Source organism: Hyaena hyaena, unplaced genomic scaffold (assembly GCF_003009895.1).
Source record: "Hyaena hyaena isolate Hyena2069 unplaced genomic scaffold, ASM300989v1 scaffold_195, whole genome shotgun sequence".
In the NCBI taxonomy this organism is placed as follows: Eukaryota; Metazoa; Chordata; class Mammalia; order Carnivora; family Hyaenidae; genus Hyaena; species Hyaena hyaena.
In genome coordinates, this window is record NW_024080827.1 from 1,009,071 (window position 1) to 1,026,244 (window position 17,174).

The 17,174-nt window shown below is 41.9% G+C and overlaps 1 protein-coding gene and 1 long non-coding RNA gene across 5 annotated transcripts in view; one reads left to right on the top strand and one right to left on the bottom strand.

Annotated features, from left to right (window-relative positions):
* CC2D2A (coiled-coil and C2 domain containing 2A) overlaps window positions 1-17,174 on the top strand; it is a 132,993-nt gene that overhangs the window by 54,430 nt on the left and 61,389 nt on the right. For all 4 annotated transcript variants that reach the window (XM_039241550.1, XM_039241554.1, XM_039241551.1 and 1 more), the window contains 5 exons: window positions 4,150-4,359; window positions 5,316-5,422; window positions 9,824-9,964; window positions 13,655-13,811; window positions 14,423-14,661. In XM_039241550.1, the coding sequence (XP_039097481.1) occupies window positions 4,150-4,359; window positions 5,316-5,422; window positions 9,824-9,964; window positions 13,655-13,811; window positions 14,423-14,661 (854 nt within the window). The remainder of the gene's footprint in view (window positions 1-4,149; window positions 4,360-5,315; window positions 5,423-9,823; window positions 9,965-13,654; window positions 13,812-14,422; window positions 14,662-17,174) is intronic.
* Window positions 7,131-7,836, bottom strand: LOC120237992. The gene is made up of 2 exons (XR_005530110.1): window positions 7,772-7,836; window positions 7,131-7,513 (listed from the first exon to the last, which is right to left on the bottom strand). It is a non-coding gene; the product is annotated as an uncharacterized LOC120237992 (long non-coding RNA).

Consider the following 17,174-nt stretch of genomic DNA (forward strand, 5'->3'; position numbering starts at 1 on the left):
GAAGGACGGTGGGGAGAAGCAAGGTGGCTTCTTCCCAATATCTGTGAGATGGGAGATCTTCCCATGCTGTGTGCAAAAACGGGGAAGTAGAGAAAGAGAATTGTCCCACTAAGAAGGGCTGATCGTCCAGCATCATAGAGCCTAAGATGTTAGAGAAGGGAGAGATCCAAAGGGACTGGAGGCTCCCAAGGTCATTTCTTAGAGGGTCAGGCTTTGAACATGGCGAAGTGTGAAGGATGTGTTGAAGTGTGTGAGAAGGTAGCAGAAGGGTTTAAATTAGAGGGAGGAGATATTACACCCCCTCAGCGATCTCCCATTACATGTTATCTGTTAAGTTCACTGTTGAATTGTATATCTCATTCTTTTTTGTGAATGTCATTGTGGAAACTTCCAATGATTCAAAACATCATGCATTTCTTTCTGAATTGATATTTTCATAATTTTATTTACTTACTAACTTTTACCTTTCCCTACATTTATTCAGATCTGTCCAATGCCAAAGCCCACTGTTCCATGTAATAGGCTTGCCTTTAAGAAAAAACGTTAAATGCATACGGTCTATTTTTTTAGTCCAATGTCCAAATATACCTTCCATCTGGGAGTTTTGACATGATGCTCAAGCCGAGGAGATGAATGGGCAAAAATGGCTTCATTGATAGGTTATTAATGCATCTTCTATCTCCTTCACCAACTCCTCTGAATGTGACCCAAGGGCAAAGACATTTTTCTTCTTCTTTTAACCCTAGCACTGAGCAGGAGGCTGGCACACAGAGATGCCTCAATCAAAGTACAAACTGAATATTATTAAAATGATTCTGCTGAAATGATTGTATCTAGAATAGACTCCCTCCTTCTTTCTTTCCTCAGCTGTCTCTCTTGCAGATCGGTAGCTTTCCTGAGGGCTGGCTTAAACTTGGCACCCAAGTTATGGAAAATCAAGTCAGTGCGCAGGGTTGGGAGTTGACAGTTCCTTTGGCCATTAATGGGGCCTTGGTGAATTTCTGCCTCAAGGTCTCGGGCTCGATGCTGACTGACCCAGCAGGACTGACCAAATCCACCCCCTGTTAATATTTGGTAAAAATGTAATATTCTACTGTTCCTAAATTAGGACCTTTGTTAGAGACCATTAAATATAGATTAATACTAGAAGCACCTACTGGTTCAGTCCATTAAACATCTGACTCCGGATTTCGGCTCAGGTCATGATCTCACAGTTTGTGACACTGAGCTCCGTGTCAGGCTCTGCACTGACAGTGTGGAGCCTTCTTGGGATTCTCTCCTTCTCTCTCTCCCCCTCCCCTGCTTGCGTGTACTTATATGTGCATACACACTCTCTCTTTCCCTCTCTCTCAAAATAAATAAATGTAAAAGAAAAAGAGTAATACTAAATAAATGAAATAGAGAAATACAAAAAGAGATTCGATATTGTGCAAAGAACAAAATTAAGCGTCAAAGGAGAAAGAATGCAGTTGAATTCCTCTTAAAAAGAAACTACTCCAAAACTAAAAAAAATAAAAATACCAAGAGGGCATTGCACATATGACATAAACAATATAAAGTGCAGTTTGCCTAATCCTGATAGCAAAGTAGGGTTCGGGTTGTTGAAAGCATCCAACAGCTTCCATCCTCCCTCCCTTCCTCCCTTCTTCCCTCCCTTCCAGCTTCCCTCCCTTCTTCCCACCTTCTCTCCTTCCTCCCTTCCTCCCTTCCCCTACCCTTCCTTCCCTCTTACCTTCCCTCTTTTATTTTTTTTCCATCCTTAACTAAAAGTCCAGTTGTCCTAAACTCAGAGAATATGGAGGTAGCAACATTCAAACATGATCTTAGCAAAACCACCCCTAGCGTGAGGTGTGGGTAGACAGAAATGTCAAGTGTTATTCTGTGAGGGGCGCCTGGCTGGCTCAGTTGGAAGAGAACACGACTTTTGATCTCGGGATTGTGAGTTTGAGCCCCATGTTGGCCAGAGTTTACTTAAAAATAAATAAATAAAAGATTCTGGAATTCAAAGTGGGCAGGATGTTTCTGAGGGACATTTGTATAGGAGCCTCCCCTTTGCAAAATTGCTTACCATTTTGAGGGATTTACCATGATTCCAAACTCCTTGTTAATTACCACTTGATAAGATTAGCATTTTCTCCTCGACCATCTTCACCAATGTTTCACAGATGGTCCCCTACTAAGTTATAAACTCTGCATTCACCAGCACTCTTTGGCTGCAAATGACAGAAGCTAATGCAAAACTATCTTAAGCAAAGAGAGAACTTGGTGGCCCACGTAACTGGGAAGGATCTGGAGATAAATCAGAACATTAAAGGAGGGCTTTTGGGAACCAGGACCTCAAGGACTCCATGATGACAGTCTCTCTCTCTCTGTATCTCTCTTTTCTCTGGTTCTCCTTGAATGTTGACTGGTTTCAATCCATCCTATGGGAGCCAGACCAGTCAATTCTCCATGTGTTCAAAGACATGACCCTTGATAATCTAAGCTTAACAATTCTAGGGGAAAGGATCTCATCTCTTCCTCCAAGATTCATATTATCAATTCTAAAGACAAACTGGTCAGTTGTAAGTGTGATGTGTGACCCCCACCTCATGCCCAGAAGATGGGAATGAGAAAGCTTCCCAGGGAAGACCAGAACAATGGTCTGTTGCAGGCTCTGAGCTGGTTTCAGACTCTGTTTCTATTATTTCCCAGGGTAAATATAGAAACTTGTATTTTAATCCCACCAATGATTATTCTTTTTCTGTACAACTTTTAAATTTCTTTCTCCATTGGCATTCACCTCCTAGCTCGCTGAGAACATCGGCTGATAATCCATTTGCATCACTCCTGATAGTTTTAGGTTTTGGTTTTCAATTGCAAAGGGAAGAATCAAATCAATTTCAAAATTAAAACACTATGCCTTATAAATATTATTTATTCTTAGAAGAAATTGTTTCTGCTATGTTTGTGATAGTTCTCAGTATATAGGAAGAGAAAAATATAACCAAAAAGAAAAACAAGAAACCAGGAGTCTTTCTCCTTAGTAGGAAGAGAGTTGGGGTCTTTAGCAGTTAGCTCAATGACTACCAGTAGTCTTAGAAGGTTATTTTGTGTGTGATTGAGCTGAGCCTAAGGCAGAGACCACCAGCAATCATTGAACATGGGCTAATGGAGATTTGGGGAAGAAGAAATGAAGTACAGTGACCTAGGTAACATTTCAAGCAATGCTACCCACATTAAGAAGAGTACGAGTTAGAACCTGAAAGCCACACCCTGAGTGACCTCATAACTCTGGAACCCTATGGCAAGAGGAAAGATAAAGCAAGAACCAGCAAGAGCAAAGCAATTAGAGAGGAATTTTCTATTACGTCTGTGGAATGATGTTTAATTGTACATGTGTTTGTGAGGCAGAAATTTTTTAATTAATCCTGGTGATCATAAGACACATATTGGCTACATGCAAATTAAAAACTTCTAACACAAATGTGGGTTATAATTGAATACTTTCATCTGAACGGAAGAGAAAAGAAATATGCCTCCATTGTTGCAGTCTAAAGTGTAAGGACATTAATGATCAGAACTAGGGCTTTTATAAGGCAGGTAATATCAGTGGAATATGATCCCAGCAGGCATGGTCTCCTCTCCCTATAAATCCATGGAGACTTGACTCAGCATGTTCTGGTATTCTGGAAGGTACTGAGATACAGTCAATCCATTCTATTCAAGCCTACCATTTGGAAACACATCCCGATTTTACAAGGATACTTTTTTTTTTTTTTAAGTAGACTTCACTCCTAGTGTGAAGCGCAACATGGGCTTTGTACTCACGACCCTGAGATCAAGAGCCTAACCACCCAGGTGGCCCACAAGGCACGTTTTTTAAGCCAAAAAAATCTGTTGATCTTCTCATCAAAGACAGACTAAATGTTATTTTATAGGAGAGAACTTCTCATTTTATTAAAATAAATGAAGATTCAATACATTAGTAGTCTGCAAATCTGGGGAGGAGTGGGAAATATCAAATTGAATGGCTAAAAAGAAGTAAACTCATATATTCTCACTAATAGATCCTGGTGTACCCGTCTGTTGTCCCACTGCACACCAGAGCATCATCATCCAGTCATTGCTTTAACTGTGGTCCCCCCCACACTCTGCTCTCTTTGACAGGCAGTAAAGTATATCCACAGAAGTCAGCACATGATTGGGTCTGGAGACTCCCCGGGAAACTTCCAACTGGACATTGATATTTCAGGGTTAATCTTCACTCATCACCCCTGTTTTAGCCGCGAGCATGTTTTGGCAGCCAAGCTGGCCCAATTATATGACCAGTACCTGGCAAGACACCAGAGAAACAAGGCAAAATTTCTTACTGACAAGGTACCTTCTTCCATTCTTACTGTCGAAGTGGTTCTTCTGATGAGCCCAAGCAGCAAAGACACCTTCCAGCAGCAGATATTCATGCGCCTCTTTCACACACACACCCTTGACCTAGGATGTGTGATAGATTGTTCTACCCACAGGCAAAAGGAAGGATGTGGCAATGTACATTTAAGGTGTGCACATTTGGTGACACACACTTGGCTTAAAGAGAAAAGTTTGTGCAAACAATGCAAGTAATCTGACCTCCCAGGAGCGGGCATCAAACAGAAGATATGTGGCTGTGTCTTGGTTGTGTGGCCTCACATACTGAGACCGTTCATGGCTTGGGAACCTCTCTGTCCTCAGAGACATTCTAATTTTTACATGTACTTTTCCATAACAGGGTACCCAAACACAGGTCAGTTGTTTCAAATGATGCTCAACGAAATGGATCTCTGACATTTATTTCCAATGTGACACTAATCTGATGGGATTTTCTTGGGTAATTTTGACTATGGGCAACTTTCCTCCCATACCCTGACTTTAAAACTACTTCCCAAATAAGAAATATCTCCACAATACCTCCTTTTACGAGTCTATGATTTTATGATCAGTTCACAAAAATATCACTATATGTCTAGGACCCAGAAAGATCCACCTTTAACCTTGAAAGAAACCTTATTTTTGAGACACACACATGAAAGTAACATTTGTCATGAGCAATTTGATTATCTGGGCTACAGAACAGGGACGGACATACACTGGTTTTTTTATTGCTTTTCTTTTTTAAGAATAGAAGAAACAGCTCTCTGTCAGAGTTCGTTTCGGTGAAAGTGTGGGAACAGCAGACTTGAACATCCCCTCGCAGACTTGCTGGCATCATTTTGTGCTGGAGACGTGGGTGGTTCGGAGCATGTAATTTGCAATAGGTAATAGAATTTCTAACTCAAAACTTTTATCCATATTTTTTTAAGCTCCAAGCTCTAAGAAATGCTGTCCAGACAGGACTTAATCCAGCAAAAACTCCCAAGTCTCTTGATACAACCCAAAAAACTATCAACGAGTATAAATCTGAAATCCGGTGAGTAAACTCTGTCGTAACTTCTACTTTCTTCCCTCTTGTTAGATGTGTACTTGTTGAAACATTTTTTCCTTTTGTTTTCGATTTTTCTGAATGCACTGAATACATGAGAAATTGAACCAAATGAAATAATGAGATATATCCATCATATTAACACCAAAGTTAAAATCCAATAAAAGAATGAGGTTGTAGGTATGGTATTGTGACTCACGCGCTCCACTGGTGTAAACGAACATTGCTATGGCCACCACTTTAGAGGGGAGCCCGACCACAGGCTAGCAAAGTGTGGAAAGTGCCCACAAGCTGGGACCCAGAAATTCTGGATTTCACAGCATCGTTTACAAAAGTAAGGAACAAGGAATAAACCCATGCCAGAATGAACACGTCTGGTATAGTCTTACACTGAACATCTATAGCACAGTTAAACTGACTTAGATCTGCATATGCATAAAACAATGTTGAATGAAAACCCCCAGGTGTTAAGAGGATACTCACCGTGTGATATGGCTTATGAACCCTAAAGAATACCCAACACAACACTCGTCTGGAGGCACACCCATGTGTGGTACACTCGGACAGAAAAGATACAGGTGCCGGTTGCTTCCTCGAGGGAGGGAGAGAAGGGAAAGAAATTCAAGAGGTCTTCCCCTGTAACTATAACATTTGAGCCAAAAAAAATATCCCTGAGTAAATATACAAAATGTGAACACATGTCCTATTATTTATGACACTTTTCTATTTCTTGGCATTTTTCAAAATTAAAATTCAAAAATTAAAGCCCTGATTGCTGTCAAATAAGACGGAACTACGTAACGTAGAAGGGGACTATCTTCTGGAGTCCCATCCCTCAGGGAAAATCACAGTAACAGATTTTTGCTAGTTCTTCCACATGTACATACACATGTACATACTCATGCACGCATACACAGATGTGTTCATGTGTTTGTATTTTTTTTAAGGGACCATTGCACGTACCATCTCACAACTTGATTTTCTATGCAAAATGCATCTCAGACCTTTTCCTATTGCAGAACATCTTGGTCTGTATCGTTTTTTAAAGGCTGACCTCATATAAATGCTATGTCCCCTACTGAAAGGCATTTGTATGATTCCTATTTTTCATATTGAAACTGTACTCTAATTGACATTCCTGTGTGTATATATTTGTGTACCTGTACATTTCCACAAGATAAGTTCTTAGAACAGGAATTAATAAATCAAGGACTTTAAATGCATACTTTTCTTTTTACAGTCGAGCCTTGAGTTAGAAATTCTTCCAGCGAAGTGGAAATTAGTGATGTTGAGATGCTGTCATTGTAAAAGTATGAAGAGTATGTTTTAAAATGAAAATTCTTGGGGTGCCTGGATGGCTCAGTTGGTTAAGTGTCCAACTCTTGATTTCAGCTCAGGTCATGATTTCGCTATTCATGAGTTCAAGCCCTGAATTTGGGCTCTGCACCGTCAGTACAGAGCTTACCTGGGTTTTCTCTCTCTCTCTCTCTCTCTCTCTCTCTCTGCCCCTCCCCTGCTCGCACTGTCTCTCTCTCTCTCTCTCTCAAAATAAATAAACTTTAAAAAAATAAAATGAAATGAAAAGTCTTATTTATGCTAAAACAAAAAGCCCACATTGCAGCCTCCTTGTGAAAATAATTTTTGGTCTAGCATACATTGGTAAGGAAAGGGACCAAAAGCTTTTGGGGATACAGGAGGGGTTTTATATGGACTTGTATTTATTAATCAGCATTTGAAAGCTGGCAGAACTGTGTGGAAGGTGCACAGACCGAGCCAGGGGCAGACCCAGTGCAGTCCTTCTGCATTTCTGGCCCCGCAAAAGAGGGGGTTTTAGTCTTTTGCTGACGTTTAACTATTGCTAAAACCAATTCAAAGCAGACAGCTTGTTCCTGGATGTCCCCTCTAGTGGACCCCTGGCTCCTGCTGACCTGACCAGTGGCCGGTGAGCTCCCGCCGGGCATCGACCAAGTCATTGGCTGGTGCAGCTCACCTCAGCCAGCACCACGGCAAGCATTTTCCATCTTCTTTTCTGTAAACGGCTTCACGACCGCATTTGCTGGTCCTCTGAGCCGAAACCAGCTGTACAAGGAAGGAAGCACGGTGTTGGTGTAAGACAGGGAGACACTGTATTTCACTCTCTCTACTGGATCTTAACCCTCAGACCTACTCAGACGTGAACAAGTAAAAATTCTATGACCCTACAGCCCCATCTGGCTACCGCTTTCTTTCTGTATTTCCCTTCACAGCCAAGCTTGTGGAAAACACCAACCATTCTTGCTGCTCGGCTCCCTCCCCCCCCATCCTGTTCACTGAACTCATGCTCGTTCACCCACTCACCTTTCCTGTGAGGCGGATCTGGCCACAGTTCCTGGGGACCTCTGCCTTGCCAAGCCCTTCCTGCCACCTGACTTCTTGACAGCAAGGGGCCTTGTCATCAGAAGGGTCTATTGTGATGTATTTCTTCCCTTCTCCTCCCTACATCACCCTCTTTGATGTCCGCACCCCTTTCTTGCTGCTTGTCATTCCCACCATCCTGCATCTGTCATCTTTCTCTGCCCAGCTTCGAAACATTCTAAGTCCCCCCCAGGGCTTTTCTTTTTCCTTTCTTTATTAATCTGCATTTCCTCCTGAGGTGAATCCAGTCCCGTGGTTGGAAAGATCATCCAGGGAGGCCAGTGAACTCCCAGAGTTACACCTCAGGACTGATACCCTCTTCCCCCCTCCAGACCCCATCTGCACCAGGTTTCAGAAAAGTGTTACCTGACTCCCTGGGAAAAACTGCCTTTGCCTTTTCCTCCAGAGCCCTGACCACAATTGGTCATTGAATATTCTTTTGTGATGCTTTGCCTCTGTAGCTCTGATGTCAAGTTTTTCTTGGTAAGAGTTTGTTTTTAGCATTTCTGAGAACTATTTTGTCAGGTACTAAAAAAGGGAATAGAAAATATGTTAGAAAGCTTCAAGGTGTCATAGAATTCAGTAAGATATTTTTATACCACAGTTTTTAAAAAGGAGGCCAGGGAGGTAGCAGCTGAGGGCACAAGAGAACAGACCACTTGATAGTGACCAGTAACACTTGCGGGCCACTTATCAGATGTCGGGCACAGTTCTAGCATTAACACTTACTCCTCTCAACAACCCTGTGAAGTAGATTCTGTTAGCACCGCTAGCTTACAGATGAGGCAGGGACAAGTAAATTGTTTGCTAGGTCAGCTCACAGATGAGAGACCCAGGATCTCAACCTACAGAGTCAAGATCCAACATCTATGCCCTTAACCACATGCTTCACTGCTTCTCAAGAAGAAGGTTTCTTAGTTCACTGCTTGCTTGTTTCTGTGAAGTCTTCGGAGAATCCCAAATCTTGGCCACCCAACCACTAACTGGCTGTCGTCTTCCGCCATCTTCTTCTTCCAGAGCCAACAGTCGAATAATTAGGAACGTAGACCTCTGTGCTTCTCTGTACCACCTCCACAGACTGAGTCATCACAAGTACAACCTCCAGACTTACGCCTTCCTCTAGAGGTCAGGAGGTGCTAATTCATGAGACCCTTCCTCTCTAGTTTCCCATGGCACTCTCTTAGGCAAAACTCCCCTTGTTGTAATTGTTTATCTATGTGTATGACTCCTGAGCTAAATTGTAAATTCCTTGAGGACAGAGACACCTCCAATCTTAGGCATTCCCAAATCTCCTGGAATGACACCTGCTACTTGTTCAAGAAAAGAAAAATTGTCTAGTTAACTAGTTGATTAATAGTATAATAGAGTACATTTGGGTTCTGGATTTGACTATCAATCATAGAAAGGGCTTAAAGTAAGGCATCAGATAACTTCCAAACACTCTAAATAATGAGAATAAAAATGAAAGCATTTCCAACTGATGTCTCTTCAAATCAAACTAGAAATATTGTTAATCTAGTTAACACTGAAGACTCATGAAGGCAGGCAGTGCGCAACTTTACTTCTCCTAAATGTAGAACTTGTGGCTTGTGTTAACAGAGACAGCTTTTAATGTTTGTTGTTAACTGAGATAGCAACATAGTTTCCTATGTCTACAATAATTTAGTACATGAGAACTGAGTTTACTGGACCTCTTATTTTTATAACTTCAAAGGTAACTGTTTGTTTAAGGCACATAGTATTAATAAGAAGTTCAGAAGGTAATTTAGTTTAACTGACATCAGATTCACCTAGAGAAAAAAAAATCAACCTCTTGAAACATTAGCATCCTATTGTCTTCAAATTTCCATGCATATTTTTGGATTTCTAGTACTTAAAAAGTATTATAGGTATCAAATTAAATATACAATTGCTATAGCATTAATAGTTTCTTTTTTAATTTACATACCCACCTGAATAACTTTTTAATATATATCAACATGTTCTATCTTCTAGGCAAACAAGAAAACTGCGTGATGCTGAACAAGAAAAAGATCGAACATTGCTTAAAGCCATCATAAAAGTTTGGAAGGAGATGAAATCCCTTCGAGAATTTCAGAGGTTTACAAATACACCCTTGAAACTTGTTTTGAGAAAGTAAGCTTTTTTCAAAGATTGTTTTATTGAGGAAATGTGTAAAACATGGATACAGTTTAAAAAGTAATTACAAATAGGGGCATCTGGGTGGCTCAGTCAGTTGACTGTCCAACTCTTGACTTCTGCGAGGGTCATGATCTTACCATCATGGGATCGAACCCCATGTTGGGCTCTGTGCTGAGCGCTAAGCATGAATGCCTGCTTAAGATTCTCTTTCTTCTTCTTCTTCTGTCCATCCCTGCTCACACTCTCATGCTGTCTCTCTCTTTTAAAAAATTAATTATTATGAATAAAGAGTGACAAATAAATAACAATGTAACCACTCCCCAGGTAAAGAAATAGGACATTACAGGTACCTGAGCAGCCCCCAGGTTCTTAACCCCAACTACTTCCCCCTCCATCCCAGAAGTTACCATTTTCCAGACTTTTATGATCGGCATTTCTTTGTGTTTATTTCCAGGTTTTCCATCTACCTGTAATTCCTTTAAAAAATGTAGCTTAATAACACCTGTATTGGATGTATCCACAAATGAAAGTAGGTTGTGTGTACTCTTTTCAGTGTATTCTTTAATACTGTGTGAGATTCAGCTACTTTATAGCTATAGTTTATTTATTTTCTTTGCTTTATATTCATTATATGACTATAACAGTATTTGTTCATTTTACTGTTAATGGGCATTTGAGTTGATTCTGTTTCTCACTTCTATAGGTACTTTGTACGTGTCTTTTTTTTTTAATATTTTTTATTTATTTCTGAGAGAGAGAGAGAGAGAGAGAGATTGAGAAACAGCGTGAACAGGGGAGGGTCAGAGAGAGAGGGAGACACAGAATTGGAAGCAGGCTCCAGGCTCTGAGCTAGCTGTCAGCACAGAGCCCGACGCGGGGCTCGAACCCACAAATCATGTGATCATGACCTGAGCCAAAGTCGGACGTTTAACCGACTGAGCCACCCAGGCGCCCCTGTACGTGTCTTTTAAGGTACATGTGCCTCAGCCCTCCTGACACATACCCAGAAGTGAAATTGTTGAGTCTTAGGAGATGTGTTTTTCTGATACTCACGTGCTGATTATACTTTTCCAGAGTGGTTGTGCTGATTTGTACTTTGAGCGATGTTCCTTGAGGTCCATATTGCCCGTACCATCTACGTCACTTGGTCTTGTCAAATCTCACACTTTGCCAGTCTGATGGCATGGCTTAATTTCTCATTTCCCATTCATAAATTGCCCATTTTGATTTCTTCTGTTCAAGGCTTTTGTTGACTTTTGAGCTGAACTGTTTGTCTTTGCATCTTTTTCATAATTGGTAGGAGTTTGGCATCTATCCTGGACATGGGGCCTTTGTTGATGTGCATTGCAGATCGCCTCTCCCACTCTGTACTTGTCTCTTTAGTCTCTTTATTCTTTTTCATGGTAGAAATTCTTCATTTTACACGGATAGAATATATTCATTTTTCCTTTTATGATTTGTACTTTTTGTATGCTTCTTTAGAAATCATTTCCCTGAGTCAAGTAGATACTCTATTATATGGCCTCTGTACTCTTTATAGTTTTATCTTTCTCATTCATCTTTAGCCCGTTTGGAATAGATCTTTGTGTATGGTGCAAAGAAAGTGTGCTTTGATAACATGTATGCTGCCTCATCCACTAGACTTTGATACATGATTAAAAGTCGAGTTATCACAACAAAACCGTATTCTGTATATTAATTAAGAAACAGCTCTGCTGCTGATTTTGGTCCCTTCCTGACTGTTTCTTCAGATTTCTTCTTTTCATGTTGTGCCATACATCAACATGAAACGTAATAAACATGGGCATTTATCTGATGCTTTGCTTTGAAGACAGTCCTGTTTTAGCCAAAGATAGCTGCAAGCTGTGATTTTTTTCGGGTTTCATAAATTTCATAATTTTCATTTTTTCTGTCCCTGGACAGAAACCGTCCAGGGACAAAGACAAGACCATGTTTTAGGAAGGCAGGGATCTGGTCACCGTTGGATGTCTGGTCCCGAACAGACCAGCTGCCACTTGGTATCGGGTGAGTTAATAGTAGCTGGTGAAAAACAGATCCAAGTAGTCTGTCCCATAGAAACGGGGGATGTGTCCCAGAAATTCCAGTGTTTCAGCTTCCGAATTCCATCTTCCAGGCTATCCTTCCCACCCAGAAGCAGAACATAAATATTTACCTAATGCTTTCTCTTCTTTCCTTCAGTTTAAGATAAACTAAAATTTATAGGAAATTTATTGTTAAGGTCCCCTCCAGGTGACACTTTTGGTGATATTTAACACCCCATTCTCCCATAAGTACCTGCCTCCTACATTTTTTTGGAGTGCCTTCTTTTACACCCTTGATTCACCTAGCTGCCTTATGATACAGCATAATTGTTTTCCTGTAAAAGTCATTGGATTTCAACTAGTTTATTTATGCCTCCACATACCAGAGAGCAAGATGAATGGCTCATAAATTATGAGCCAGATTTTCTCTGACGTTTCTAAATTTCCAGTACCGCTGTGTTTCCCAAGTGACTTCTTCAGTAGGATCCTAGAGCTCTAAGAGCCTGTGCCTTAGGGGGCTGTTCATTGCTAAACCACCAGGTCCCATGTGTAAGTCAGCAAGCATGCTACATTAGCAAACCTGTGTGAGCCTTAGGCACCTGAGTAAGTTTACCTAAAAAGGACAGGATCTTTAGAAGTAGAACCCACAGCCCAGAGTGCATTGGTCACTAAGCCCAGGCAATGAGCTGCAAAAATTCCAAAGTGCTAGGCTGGAGGTGTTTGGTGTGACTGTCACCCCCTTCCCAGACAGTCACACTGCTCAGTAACATGCCACATTTGTTTAATCCCAAGTTGACTCAGCCACAGCACCTTTTTTGGCACGGATCTCACAGAACTAATGTTCCACCGAGCACACTGTGGGGAACGCTGCTCTGGGCTGGGCGGAGCTCCTGATAAAGTATCAGCAGAATCGTCAAAGAAAAACTCAAATTGTTGATCCAAAGTCAGAATAGTAGTTTTGGGGGCTCGGTAGTAACATAATGAAATGGTTTCTCAGAGACTTGAAGCACAAATAAAATATGTACAACGAAACTCTACCACTACCGGTCAGGACTCTACAGGCACTGACTGTCTGTATGCCACCTGGATCACTTAGCCCCGAGTGGCATTGTTGCTTGGCTGGAAATAGACTGGGCCCATATTCCAGCTCTTCCACTCACCAGTGTGTGTTTTGGGGCACATTACCTAATCTCTCTGTGCCTCAGTCTCCTCATGGGTAAAATGCAGATGATAGTAGTATCAGCCTCACAGGGTTGTGAGCTAACACGTACAAAGCTTTTGAAAGAGGGGGGCACCTGGGTGGCTCAGTGTGTTGAGCGTCTGACTTCAGCTCAGGTCATGATCTCACAGTCCGTGGGTTCGAGCCCCGTGTCGGTCTCTGTGCTGAGAGCTCAGAACCTGGAGCCTGCTTCAGATTCTGTGTCTCCCTCTCTCTCTGACCCTCCCCTGCTCATGCTGCCTCTCTCTCTCTCTCTCTCTCTCTCTCTCTGTCTCGGAAATAATAACATTAAAATTTTTTAAAAAAAGAAAGAAAGAAAGAGGATCTGCTCCATAGCAAGCCCGGCATACAGGTATTTGCTGTTATTATCAGTCTCTTACTGAATTTCAAGAAATAACCAAGGTGCTGTAAATTATCTTAAAGGGAAAAAGTTGACCAGAAAGCAGACGAAGAGGCATACGAAACAGAAATTAAAGCTGAAATAAGCGAATTATTGGAAGAACACATGGAAGAGCATGAACAGAAGATGGAAGAATACAGAGCCGCATACCAGCAGTGGAAAGCCTGGAAGAAAGCCCAGGTTTGTCAAGTCACTCAGCCTTGAGCAGGGCTGACCTTAGGGATCAGAGGGGTCTGGGAGGCCACCCCTTGAGGCCTGAGGAGGGAAACTAGACAGGCCGACTGGGGTCTCTTCTGGCTCTGCTCTGTCTCCCGTTGAATGTAAGGTAGTGATGCTTCTAGGCTTCCCCGGAAAATCATATCACTTTGCACACCTAACCCTGCAACATTGAATTCACGGGCAAGAAGTTATAGATCGGGTGCCTTGCAATGCCAGCTCACAGCCTTACTTTGATTTCAAGACGTGTCCTTGGCCTTTAGCACCAATATTAATGATCATGTGAATAGCTAATGTTTTTAAGCTCTTTCTGGGTCCCAGGCACTATGCTAAGTGCTTTCCAGGCATTATCTCAGTTCAGCAGCTCTGGGAAGAGTTTACTGTGGTTGTCCCCATTTTGGAGATGAGAAAACTGAGGCACAGAGAGGTCATGCGGCTTAGTACGCTGCCTGAGTGCACACCGCTGCTTGAGGTGGGGCTGGGTTTACAGCCAGGTCTATCTGGGTCTGAAGACTGTGGTCTTGAATGAAATTCCCAGATTACTGTTTGACATAAGATTGCCTTTTACCCAACAGAGGGCCAAGAAGAAGAAAAAGAAGCAAGAAGTTGAAGAACATCCCGAAGAGGAGATGGAGGAGCCATATCCTGGGGAGGATCCTGTGAAACCGGTCCCCCCGGAGCCCACCGATCGGGCCCTGATGGAGCAGCAAGTGAGGGAGAGGGCAGCCCGGAGCAGGAGAAGACCTGGGGAGCCCATGCTGGTCCCGGAGCTGAGCCTGGCGGGGAGCGTCACACCCAATGAGCAGTGTCCCAGGTGAGCAGATGCTCAGGCCGTAAGTGACAGTGACCTGTGGCACACCCTCATGCGTGCTCATGCGAGCACTATGTGGAGGGTGCATCCCCTAACTGACACAGTATGATCAGCAGAACTTTGAACTCTGTAATAAGTATCGTATAGAGTGATCTCTATGAAATCGAAGGTGTTTGTCCATATTTTGGTATGTCAAATGGTTCACCTGCCTCAGGTATCCCCACTGGTCACGCAGGCGTACGCCAAGGGAGGCTGCCTGTAGGAGGCATTCTTCCTAGCCACTGCCCACGTGGCTTTTGATTTAGAGCCTTTATCTGCAGCAGCAATGTGTCTCCTGTCCACTGGCTTGGCACAGACATGCAGGTCTGTCCTTGGCCCTCAGAGGCCAACTTCTCTCTTCGGAGGCCCCAGAAAGCTTCCCAGAGGAATTGTGGCTATCCGCTGTAGCCATCTGAAGCCTATTCTCCAGGTTTACATAGAAATACATTTCTAGTCATCCAATGCCTAAAAGAGAACCAGTCAGAAGCTCCACTTCCCGCACATACATCTATACGTACAATAAATTCAAGTTACCCTCAGACATACGTAGGATGTGGGGATTCCTTAGGATGTCCACTTAAGACTTCCTACAACCTGCTTAGTTTTAAACTTCTGTGAATGTACCGGTAATGTGTTTTGTAACTGTGGCTTTTTTCTTGTGTCTTCTTAATTTCATACCATTCGGATACTGCATATAAACAAACTATTCCCCAGCAATGAATTAGCTATTTTCAAGCCACAAATAGCATACCATATAATTTTATAATAAGCATCCAAAATATGAGATTACATGGAGGGTTTTTTATTACATGTTTTTTTAAAAACATGTAATCACATTTTGGGAAAATTTGGCCTTGATTTGGCAATCTTTTGTCATGAATCTCATTTTCACTGAGAATATATACCTCAGACTTGAGTTTCTGTTTTCAGAGGGATTTGGGACTGTAGACCAGGTTACCCCAAGCCAATGACTATGATCGGCCTTCTCATCGGGCCTTCACGTTAGGGTGGCCGTGCAGAAGAATGTGTCTTAAGTCTGGTCATGGCAAGATGTTGCTGGAACTAAGCCATATAAGAACTCCGAGTAGAGTCTTTGGGTGTCTTTAATATTTCCTGAAATTTGGTGTTAAATTCCGTTATAGAAAAAATAAAACAAAACAAAAACAGTTGACAAAACAAAAACAGTTGAAGTCAGTTGAGCAATTTCATGTCTGGGATGGGCCTAAATTACAGAGATGTAAAAAGTTAAAGCTACCACCCAGCTGAATGGATACAGGACTTCTATTTGGGATGCTAAAAGCGTTCTGGAGGATCGTGGCAATGATTGCATATTAAGAATATATTTGATGTCACTGAGCTGGTCACTCAAAAAGAGTTAAAATGATAAGTGTTATGTTGTGTATGTCTCACTAAAATTTTTTTTAAAGTATTTATGTATTTGGAGAGTGAGAGAAAGAACACAAGTGGGTGAGGGGCAGGGAGAAGGGGAAGCAGAATCCCAAGTGGGCTCCACACCATCAACACAGAGCCGGATGCGGGGCTCAGACACGCAACCGCGAGATCATGTCTTGAGCCAAGATCAAGAATCAGATACTTAATCGACTGTGCCACCCAGGTGCCCTTCACTGCAATTCAGAAAAAGACTTTACCACCAAAAATCCCTGCGTGCATTTCGGATTTGATTTTATTTTCTAAGCTTCTCCTGTTCTTACCAAGCTTAAGTTGCTCTTGACCTAACCAATAACTGGCTCTTTGGGTGGACATCTCTGCAAATACGCACAGTAAAATTAGAGACTATTCTTGGAGGTTTTGATTTTTGTTAGCTTCCTGGCTATAATAAGAGTGATATGCGTGCCAGGACACCTTTTTTTTTTTCAACTCAAAAAGCCTTTCAAAAAAAGGAACAGTTCTTGGGGCACCTGAGTGGCTCTGTCAGTTAAGTGTCCGACTTTGGCTCAGGTCATGATCTCACAGTTCGTGGGTTTGAGCCCCGCATTGGGCTCTGTGCTGACAGCTAGCTCAGAGCCTGGAGTCTGCTTCAGATTCTGGGTCTCCCTCTATCTCTGACCCTCCCCTGCTCACACTATGTCTCTCTCTCTCTCTCTCTCTCAGAAATAAATAAAACATTAAAAAAAAATTTTTTTTTTTAACTTGATCCAGCAACATAACTTTCTGGAAATTTTTGTTTAGATTGTATAGTTAATATATACTATAATATTGGTTTCAGGATTAGAATTTAGTGATTCGTCACTTACATATAACATCCAATGCTCATCACAAGTACCCTCCTTAATGCCCAGTGCCCATCTAGCCCATCCCCCCACTTCTGGCCATCAACGCTCAGTTTGTTCTCTATCGCTGATAGTCTTTATGGTCTGTTTTCCTCTTTTCTTTTTCTTCCCATATGTTCATCTGTTTTGTTTCTTAAATTTCACATACAAATGAAATCATATGGTATTTGTCTTTCTCTGACTGAT